Raw genomic sequence first — 10,433 nt, 5'->3', positions numbered from 1 at the left:
AACACGTGTCTTTTAATGTTTTTGGAATACAAGAGAGAAAGCAATACCTAACAGTGCTCTGGGATCCGTCCTGCACCCGCTTTCCAGAGTGGAGGACCATGCGTGGGAACGGCCCTGCTCCCCGCGGCTCACCCCGTCGCTTTCTGCTTCATTAACCCCTTCTTTGCTCCCTGATGGATCTTTGCATCCAGCTTCCCTGTAAAGAGGGGATTAAAAAAAAAAAAAAAAAAAAACAAAAACATAACAAACCCTCATCACTCTTTATTTTTAAATGCTATTTGCAATGCAAATCAGCTGGAGGCAGCGAGGTCTCCTAGTTAGTGTGTTCCTGTCACATTCAATTATCCTGCTTGAGGAGCCAGGCGTTTCCAGCCGCTGTGGCTCCCCTCCGCAGGCGCGACACCAGGGAGCCGGGGGCAAGCGTGTCCAACGCGGCAAAGAGATGCCGGAGCGGGGGAAACGCAGCGAGGAGGAGAGTAAATTAACATCCAGCACTCGCCCGCCGCTACCGAGGGGGAAACCAATCCTTCTCCTCGCCCGCAGGATGCGTGTCAACACGTTCCGAGGAGATGGGGGACTGTCAAGCACCGTGTCAGGGACACGTTTCTCCACAGTGTGGTGGAAAGCAGGCTTGGGGACAATAAGCCCCCAGCTTGGGGATGATAAAGTAGCGGGGCATGGAAGGTGATGGGGACAGACTATTCTGTGCTCTCAAGTGCCAGGTTGGTGGCCTCCAAGGCCACCATCTGGGAGAGAACATTCTGCCTTTTTCACCAGGCAGGACCTCGGGGAGCCCAGGACAGCCACTCCGGTGGGACCCAGAGCAAAAGCTGCTTCCCCTTGTCCCTCAGAGCCCTCAGGGGCTTCACTGCCAGCTCTGCTTTCCCACCTGGGAGGGGAGCAGGAACACCAGAACACGGGATTTGGGCAACTCCTGCAGAAGAAGCCAATAGCCAGGCACACGAGCAAGCCAGGAGGGCAATGCGCTACCTCAGAGGAGCTGGGGAGGGCGGCCCCGGTCCCTGGGGAGCATCCCCTGCATCCCTCAGGAGGGACATGGCCACACCGTGTTCCCGCCATCAGGAGGGGAAGCAAAGGGATCAGAGCTTGATCCCAGGGGGATGGACAGGCAGAGCCCGTCGCAGTGAAACCCCAGTGAGGTGGATGGAACCAGAGCTGGTGGGACCTCATCTGGGTCCCTCGGTATCGTCCCTCCAGGGAACCAAGCCTGGGGTCACCCCGTGGGTGAAGCACAGCCTCTGCAGCCCCTGGGAGATCTCCGCTGCTCCAGCCCAGCTACAGCACACAGCAGATCTCAGCCCTGGGGGGAAACAGATCCACCAGGCTCCAGCCCGGTCCTGCTCTGGACACTGCTCCAAAAGCTGCCAGTAAGTGCCTGTGTGAGGTGAGAAGCAGACATGTGTCCAAAGAAAATGGCTCCCAAGCAGTCAGAGACCATCACCTTCTCTTCAAATCAAAGAAACTTCTCAATTTCAGCTCAACAAAGAGTCCAACAACACTCTTCCCAGGAGAGGCAGGTTACAAAACTGCTTCCTTTCCAAAACTGCTTAAATTCAGTAAGTTCCGAAGAGAAAGATCTGGGGGTCCTGGTGGACAGCAAAATGCCAATGAGCAAGCAGTGTGCTCTTGTGGCCAAGGGGCCAATGGGATCCTGGGCTGCGTAGGGAAGAGTGTGGCCAGGAGGTGGAGGGAGGTCCTTCTCCCCCTCTGCTCTGCACTGGGGAGGCCACAACTGGAATCCTGCCTCCAGTTCTGGACTCCCCAGTTCCAGAGGGACAGGGAACTGCTGGAGAGAGTCCAGCGTAGGGCACCAGAGATGATGGAGGGATTGGAGCATCTTCCTCATGAAGAAAGGCTGAGAGAGCTGGGGCTCTTGAGCCTGGAGAAGAGAAGGCTGAGGGGAGACCTTATCAATGCTTCTAAGTATCTCAAGGGAGGGTTGAGGGAGGATGGAGCCGGACTCTTCTCAGTGGTTCCCAGTGACAGGACGAGGTGCAACGGGCACAAGCTGGACCATGGGAAGTTCCACTCCAATGTGAGGAAGAACTTGTTTGGGGTGAGGGTGACAGAGCCCTGGCAGAGGCTGCCCCGGGAGGGTGTGGAGTCCCCTTCTCTGGGGATCTTCAAGCCCCACCTGGATGCTCCTGAGTAACATGCTCTGACAAGCTCTAGGCAATCCTGCTTCAGCAGGGGAGTTGGACTAGATGATCTCTATGGTCCCTTCCAACTCTAAAAATTCAGTGAAATTCCCTCAGGATGTCCCGCAAGGACAACACAGCCTCCCTGAAACTGGGCCTCCTCCTCCAGCTTGAGTTGTGGGCCAGCTGTGCTCCTGTCGGAGCTTGAGAAGGAAGTCCAATGCACCAAACCCGTAACACGTCCAAAATCCAAAAAGGGTTTGCAAGTCCCTGTGCCATAGATCTGCAGACTGAAACGCCGCTACAGTCAAATGGAAACTGGGAGAAGGAACCAGACGCTGCCGATGTCTCGGCACAGCAGTTGCCACCCTGCAGCCCACGGGACACAAAAGACCTTCGGAGAAACTCTTCCACCAGCAAAAATTAGATAATTAAAACGGGCTAAACAAAAGGGCAAAACAGGGCACTACTTGAAGTGTCTGTTTTCAGACAGTGTTCTCACCCTGAGCTGTGAAGTTTGCAAGATGCTCTCCTACAAGGGCTGGGAGATCCACCATGCCCTCTGCCACCCCACGTGGGAGAAGACTTCCCCCATCTGCCCAAGGATGGGGAAGAAGCCCCCTCCTTGCAATGGCTGGAAACAGCAATGGGCACCCAACAAGGCTGAGCCAGCAGGGCCAGACTGTCCGGAAGCGGCGTGTCAGACCACGGTGGGGTTTTTGGCAGGAGAAAGGCAGTGAGTTCACACTCGCTCCATGCTCTGGTTCCCCACCACCAACGTTGTAGCACCTCCAGGGCTGTAAGCCTCATATCTGACATGCCTGCCTGCTCCTCCCGGACCCCAAAAGCAATCAGGAAGCTCCTCGGCTCTATCAGCTGGCAAAGATCAAACATCACGTGGGTAACCTTTAGGAAAAGGCTAAAAATAAGGCAACGGCCCCAGGGTCCCCTTCTCTTTCCGCTCAGTGATTCAAGGACTCTTGTCTTGTGCTGCGGCGTGTCCCTTTGCCTGCTCCTCCACGCTCTTCCAGCCGTCGGCTGTCGAAGGGAGGTTTCTGAGCAATGCTTGAGGGAGGCTTCAGGGAAGCTTTGCCCAGATTCAAGGAAATCTCCCAGGAGAATCGCCACCGAGCTTTGTCCTCATGCGCTGAAACTAAGTGGGGATGTGTTTGGGGACAGCCATGCTCCCAGATGCAACACAAACGCAGTGCCCATCCCTTCCACACAAACAATAACCCTGGCAGCAAAAATTGAGCTATGTTACTTTTTTCCTTTTTTTTTTTTTTTTTTTCCCATCCCCAGGCTGCTAGAAACGACTAATTTGCAATGGAGAAGCATTCAGATGTCATCGCGGCGAGGTCCATGCTGTTATCTGGCAAGGAAAACCGCTCTGGCTTGGCTTCCCAACAAGACAAACTGGCATTTTGTCATGGCCTGAGCCAGGCCTCAAGGAGACCGGGGCAGCCGGCGAGCTCAGGTGGGGACGTGAGCCGGCACCTTCCCCCTGCTCTGCTTCCAGCTCGGAGAATTAAGCTTTTGGCTGCCTCGGATGCGATGCCAGCTCCGATTAAAACAGTGCCTTACCCCGTCGAAAGGTCAAAGCCTTCCTCACTCCTTCCCTAGGCTGTCACAAACATCACCCAGACAGACGACGTCCCCTCCGGGAGGGGAAAACGCAACTCCACAGTCTCCCCCACCGCTGCTCTTGTGACAGCTCCTGTCGGGATGGAGGGCAGGAGAGGCAGGGCCAGCAGCAGGAGCGGGCAGCGCAGGCAGCCGCCAGCACAGCCGGCTTCCTTCCAGCCTGTTAGACTGATCCTTCTCCAAGCAGGAAAGTGTCACAACACAAAGGAGATGATGTGACAGATGGGCAGGGGACCGGCAGTGCCTGCGCCCGGCGAGGCAGACCCGGCAGCTCCCCTCCTAACCACAGCCAGGCGGAGGCAGATGTGGCAGCGAAGGGGCACGAGAGAGCTTGTACGAGAGCAAGGAGACGTTAAAACAAGAAAAAAAAATAATACAAAAAGGATGCAGCGGCTGCTCCGGCAGGCAACAGCGACGCGGCTGCTCTACCGCAGCAAAGATGTTTGCATCCTAAATAACTGGGCGCAGCCCTGCTGCCCCCCGGCGCGCTGGGAAGGGCCCGTCCCCGGGGTAGGACAGTGGGACAGCGGGATCCGAGCGATGCAGCTCACCCAGCTCCATTTGTCACCACCGGCTGAACGCACCTCCCAGGCACTGCTACAAAAAGCAGGGGAAAACCCAAATTGTTCGCCCTGCTCAATCCCCCGGCAGGGCAGGAACACCCCCAGTGACCAAAGCCTTGCCGTAACAGTGCTCCTCTGAGCGGAGAGGGGGGCAAAAAACCCTCAAAACAAATAAAAATAACCCCACACTATGCTTCAAAAGCCCCTACTAACCGGCCCTAAGAAATCCTGCCGCTCCTGTGCCACTAGATAACTACTCCCAGAGAACTGCGCTGCAAACCCCAGTCATCAGCTCTGCTAAACAAACAACCAAGAGTATTTCTGCTTATGCTGCTTTTAGCCCGTCAAATTAATTTTTCACATCCCCTGAAAGCGTGTACGGTGCCTTCCCCAGGCTGTGTGGTGGGGAGGCTGCTAATAAGGAGGGAGCTGACTGCAGGCTCCCCAGCTGCTGCATCCCTCCTCCAGCCTTTTTACGGCAGCGGGCAGGAATAACTGGCAGCCTGCGGAGGGGCTGGTGGCTCATAAAAGGGACTAACGACGCTGGCAAGCGGAGCGCGGACAGATGCTGCGGCGCTTCCCTGCGAGGTCTGCCAGGACACCCCATCCTGCCGGCCGGCGGATGGAGAACATCCATCTGGCCCTGCAGCTCTTGCTCCTTCAAGCCCTCACCGTCCTCGCCGGGGAAGAGGGTGATTTTTGAAGCGCAGGCAAGGAGCTAGTGCAGATCTGCCCCAGCATCCCCGCAACAGCACGTATCCTGACCCAGGCTGATGCCAGAAGCGGATCAGCTGCAGACACGAGTGCTCTTTGACTCCCGAGTGTTTGCAGAGGCAGGAAGAGGCATGTACTTGGAAGGAAGCAACATCTGGGGAAAGGGCAACCAAAGACAAAAAAAATATTACAGATGTATTCGAGTCATTAAACAAACACCTACAGATCAAAGAGCACAGGGCAAAGGTTGTGAACTCATATGGCAGAGGCAAGCAGAGGTGGTGATGAGAGCAGGCACGAAAGGCCAAGGGGGGCATCTGTGGAAACTTTACTACTTACAGATTTTGGGTTTTCCTTTGATGGGAAACTTCACAACCATCTCCTGGGGATTAGTGCAGATAAAGACAAATGGAGACCCAGACTCCTGGCTCAAATCTGGACACTGCAAAACACAGACACACACACAAAACAGAGTCAGACCGGCTGCCACGGGTGTGAACAGAGCTCGGCGGTCAGGAGCAGAGAAATTTAAGAGATGGGTTATGTCTAGGCTGTAGCAGCGCAGACTAAACCAGATCAAGAACTCTGAACAACAAAAAAACAACCAACCTATCACAGATTTGGGTCCTAATCAAAGTGTACCCTTCTCTAAGCCTCTTCTCATCACACCTCTGCCACAGCTTGCTCCCTTTCCGGATCTGCTTACCAAGCCACTTCCCTGAACACTCCCTAATCCTTTTCACCCCCCTTTAGCACCGAGCTGTGTTTCACCACCTAAAAAGTGTGGTTTCACTGATCTAAAGCATGGGGTGTCAACAGAGAGGCGGTCAGGGGCCTTGCCCTCCCAAATTTTCCTGCTCGCTGCCTGCTTTGTGCCAGGACAAGCATGGGACTGATTTTCAGCCTGAAGCATTCCCCGATTCAGCAGAATGTGGGTACCCCTGATAAACCTCAGCCAGTCACGGGCTGCACACCAGCACCTCAACCCAAACAGCTTGGCCAACCCAACAAAAGGATGACCACCAGAAGGGTGGAAACCTCTTCTACTGAAGCAGCTGTCCCAGCTACGGGCACCTCCCAATCTCTTCCCCACAAAGCTGTGTCTGAACACCAGGGCTTTAAGATTTGGAGAGCGCGCAGTGTCCTGCTGTGGGACGCGAAGCCCTTGAGATTTGTCTGCATCTCAAGGGTGGGCGGAAGAGAGAACAGTTGCAAGGTGCCAGGTGGCTGGCTCAGAGAGGCCGGCCGTCTCCACGCAGGGTGGGCTCTGCGCACACTGCGCCGAGAGCTTTCACTGTGATGAAGATATGGGCAAATTTCACAGGCAGCGTATGAACAGATCGTTTCTCTCATGAACCACAGGGAGAAAAGAAGAAAAAAAAAAAACCACTGCTCTCAGCAAAGGAAATGCACCAAAGACCTATCTGGATGCAGCTCAGCCTCACTGCTCTTCAGAAGCAAAATGCAGAACAGTTATAAAAAATGTATATAGCAACCATCACTTCGGATTCTCTGTTAGCTGCAGACCTTGCACTGACAGGCACAGAGGCACTGGGGATGCTATGAAGGTGCTCCAGCCCAGGAAACCCGGTTCAAACAGAGCGCGGAAGCGGTTTTCCTTCCATGGGAAAACTGCTGCCTTTTTTTCTTTTGCTCCACTGCCTTCCTCAAGCAGATCCGTCAGGGCTGCTGTAGGGGACAGGATGCCAGACCAGATGGAGCAGCGTGTCCTGGCAAATCCCCCATTTGTTACTAACAAATGACTCCTAGGCCGAGTGTTTGAAAAGCTCTCACCGACCTGCCAAGATGAGTTTGGATTTGCCCTGGAACAGCTGGGCACGAAGCAGGGAGCATCCCCCTCTCCCTGCACTGCAGCGGGGTTTGGCAGCGCTGCCAGCGGTTAGGGGAGATTTACAGAAGCCCGACACCGGGACTGGATCAACCGGGGAAAGCGTTTCCAGCCCCTCTCGTCTGACAACAGTGTGGAAGAGCTGTTCACCGAGCGAGAGAGAGCAATGTACGTGCCCTGAGCAGCTCTGTACGACACCCGCGGCGGGGGGGGAAGAGCCGCACCGACGTGTGTCGCACGCGGGTGCCCTGCTGTACCGATCTGGGGTTGGACAGGTTTCTTCCTCTTTCTTTTTTTTGCCTGAGCCACATTTTCTTGACTTGCTTCCACTGCTCCACACCAATGCCAAGGATTCTGATTTCCCATCTGCAGGGAAGAAGGATCTTAGAAGGTTAGAAAGAGCCAATGTGAATAATCCCGGCCAATGCCTGGTGATTGTGAAATGCTGGCACCGTGTCACTGCTCTCGGCATCACGCAGGGGACTGGTGGCCCCTCCATAGCCCGAGGACCTGACTTACCCACACGAGCATGGCCTCTGGAGGTCACACCATCAAGCAGCGGGGCGTAAGCCACCACCCAGTCACAGAGATGGTCCATCCCCACTCTACTGCACGTGGTTCAGCCAGGCTGTGTGTCCAGGACCAGTGTGCCACAGAGTTCTTACTGCCTCGAGTACAGCTGCTTCCCAACATCCTCAGCCACCATCTCCTGGACATCACCATGTCCCCCTTCACACACCTTACAGGCCCTCACACAGGGCCTCTCCCTGTAACAGCTACCCTGGCATCAGCAGCGAAAGCAACAGCCAGGTTGGTTTCTCCTCTGAGAGCTTTCATCCAAAACCAGGATCAAACCTTCAGCTCCAAAAGCTTCCAGCTCAATCCCATCCCACGGCGAAGGCGGATGCCACAGCTGTGACTTGGGTTTACGCTTCCACGGCGCAGCCTTTCATCTTCGCTCCCAGGGTACGTTTCTGTACGTGTGCCAAATCTGTCCATGTCCTGCATTTCAAAAGCCTCCGTCCTTCCTCTGGATTCTCACTCTCAGGAGGGAGGGAAAGAGCCCCTCATCGAGCCACTACATTTAAAGGTTCCTATTGTACCTACCCCGGAAACCTCTTATCCCATCCTGGTGAACAACAAAAGCAGAATATTCCTGCCTGCGTGAGCTGAGAAACAGCCGTAACCCTTTCCTCTGCCTAGAGACAAGATGCTCCCAGGCGGAGAAGCTGGGGCTGAGCCAACCTAATGGCTCCACTCTTCCCCTGGTCCCTTCCACAACTCAATTCAGCTCATTCATCCTGCAGAAATTTAGGGAGCTTTCGGGTAAAGTCAGTTTTCTGCTGGATGAATGGGCTGAGCTGCTCCAAGAAGGGTCCGGTGAAGCGGGTGAATGGCAGGAGTCCATGGCCGGGGGCTGGTAGGAACTGAGGCTCCTCCTGAAGAGCAGTGAGAGGTTAGATGTGCCGGCTGCATCTCTTGACACCAGCTGAGCAGAGAAACAGTCAGATATGCTTTTGCCACACGACACATCACCAGGACCAAGAGCTCAGCATCTGCCCAGCGCACCTGTAAGTAGCTGCCAATATTTAACGTGTTTAGAAACCATCTCCGTGGACCTCACTTCTAGAGGTCACTGGAGGTGTTACTGTTTCCTACCCAAAATCGCTCCCTCTTGCCATTCAGCCCCCTAAACAGCGCTCACTCCAACGTCACCATGGTCACCATGAGCAACGTCGCCTGCAGACACCTACAGGCTGTATCTACACTATCTCATCTCATCACCACCAGGATGAGGACAGCCAGCATGGCTGGACAGCAGCACTCCTCTGCCTCTACGGCTCTTCCCACAGCTCAGCTCAGCGTTAGAACATCGGTACCTGCCTGCCCCACACTGAAGATGCTTCTCCTGTCGACAACAACCCAGCTGACTTATGCTCTCAGCAGACACCAAACACAGCTGCCTCCATTAACATTTTGCAAAGCTGCCCAAGTATCTAATGAGTAAAAAGCTCATTTCTCAATGTTCCTGCTGTAAGAGGTCAGTCAGGTCACCCTACAATCTACAATGCAGTGAGATTAGGAGACGGAGAACAAATTTACTCCTAACTACTACACCCCACAGACAGCAGCCACTGCCCATCAGTGCTTTAGCAAACCCAAGACTTGTAGTAAAAGCCCAAAAGCCACGTGCCAGAGAGAGAAGACAGAGCATATGCCCAGTAAACAGGAACTGCAACATCATTTTTTTTAAATAAAAGGTCAATTTAGAGGGAAACAACACTCCCTCTCTACAAGAGACTGAGAATCAATCCCAGCCAGGAGTCTGACGGGGGATGTTCCTAATTCCAACGGCCCTCATCGTTATCATCTTGTGAGTATCAATAAGACAAGTACAAGTATTCCAGGCTTTGACATTGCCTCGAGCAGGAACCAACTCAGCATTTAGGAGAAGGTGGCTAAAAATGCCCTTTACAACAAATAAATGCAGAGGCCAAGTTGTCCCTCAAGAAGAAGAAAACCCACCCTACTCCAATCCTGCAGACAAGCAGGAAAGCTCAAAAGAGAGGGGTTATGCAATGGAACTACAGTGTAAAAAACATGATTCAGCCTCCTTTCAGACCTTCTGCCACCTCGTAGCAGGCTTGTGACAAGGCAGTTGGGAGGACGGTGGATTCTGTGGGCTGCCAACAGCCGGCACAGCTTTACCAACTGCTGCTCCAGCCCACTGCTTCACACAGTTGAAAACCCCACGTACGCTCTCCATACACCAGCGTCCCCACAGCCACCACCCTCCTCGCTCATCCCATCTCTGCGACCGTACCAGTTGGGCTTCAGTTTGCTGCTAACAGGTTTATAAGATCCTGGCTGTGAAGAGATTAGCTGGGGAGGGGGGGGGAGGACGGGAAGAAAAGCAGATCTCAAGGCAGCTTAACACACGCAGAAAGAGCTCAGGGTTAAATGTGGCATCTGAGTACAAGCTGGAAAAGGAAGCTGAGCACTGGGCTCCTCCGAAAACCAACCACCAGATCTGCCCTCTCACTAGAGCCGGCGCTTTGAACATACATTAAGTGGCTATCAGATGTCCCCAACAGCCACCCCAATCAAGCTGCAAGCAGGGATAATTGCTAATGAATGTTCCCTACACTTTGTTTTCACCGTCTCCCATCACCAGCTCATCACCACCAGAAATAGCAGCAGAGCTGCCCAGCCTCCCCGTTCCGCAGCCCACAGCAAAAGAGCAAAGGAGGGGACGAGCCAGCTCGGAGACAGCAGAGACACGAAACCACCTTCTCTGACATTTGAGAAAAAAAAAAAAATCCTGCTGATTTTTTTTTTCCCTTCCACCAATCTGTTAAAGTAAATATTTTTTTTCCCTGATTTGGGTAAAGGCTGCAGCAGGATGCGGGGGCTGTGCACGCTTGCCCAGCATCACTGGTAACAACGTGGGGTTCAGGACCCTTAGCTCGTTCCTGTTCCATCCCAGCGGTGGGGAAAAAAACC

General features: G+C 54.0%; 1 protein-coding gene across 2 annotated transcripts in view; it reads right to left on the bottom strand.

The window, feature by feature from the left end:
* TRIP4 (thyroid hormone receptor interactor 4) overlaps nt 1–10,433 on the bottom strand; it is a 34,403-nt gene continuing 23,970 nt past the window's right edge. The window contains exons 12-13 of one of the 2 annotated variants that reach the window (XM_014961600.1): nt 5,420–5,522; nt 1–196 (exon numbers count right to left, since the gene is read on the bottom strand). In XM_014961600.1, the coding sequence (XP_014817086.1) occupies nt 129–196; nt 5,420–5,522 (171 nt within the window). In that variant the 3' untranslated portion in view covers nt 1–128. Of the gene's footprint in view, nt 197–3,431; nt 5,235–5,419; nt 5,523–10,433 lie in introns of those variants that run through there. The other variant, XM_014961599.1, reaches the window with a different exon arrangement.

The sequence above is a fragment of the Calidris pugnax genome, unplaced genomic scaffold (genome assembly GCF_001431845.1).
Source record: "Calidris pugnax isolate Ruff unplaced genomic scaffold, ASM143184v1 scaffold492, whole genome shotgun sequence".
Lineage (NCBI taxonomy): Eukaryota > Metazoa > Chordata > Aves > Charadriiformes > Scolopacidae > Calidris > Calidris pugnax.
The sequence above is the reverse complement of the archived record's forward strand: the minus strand, read 5'-3'. Positions and strand labels throughout refer to the sequence as shown.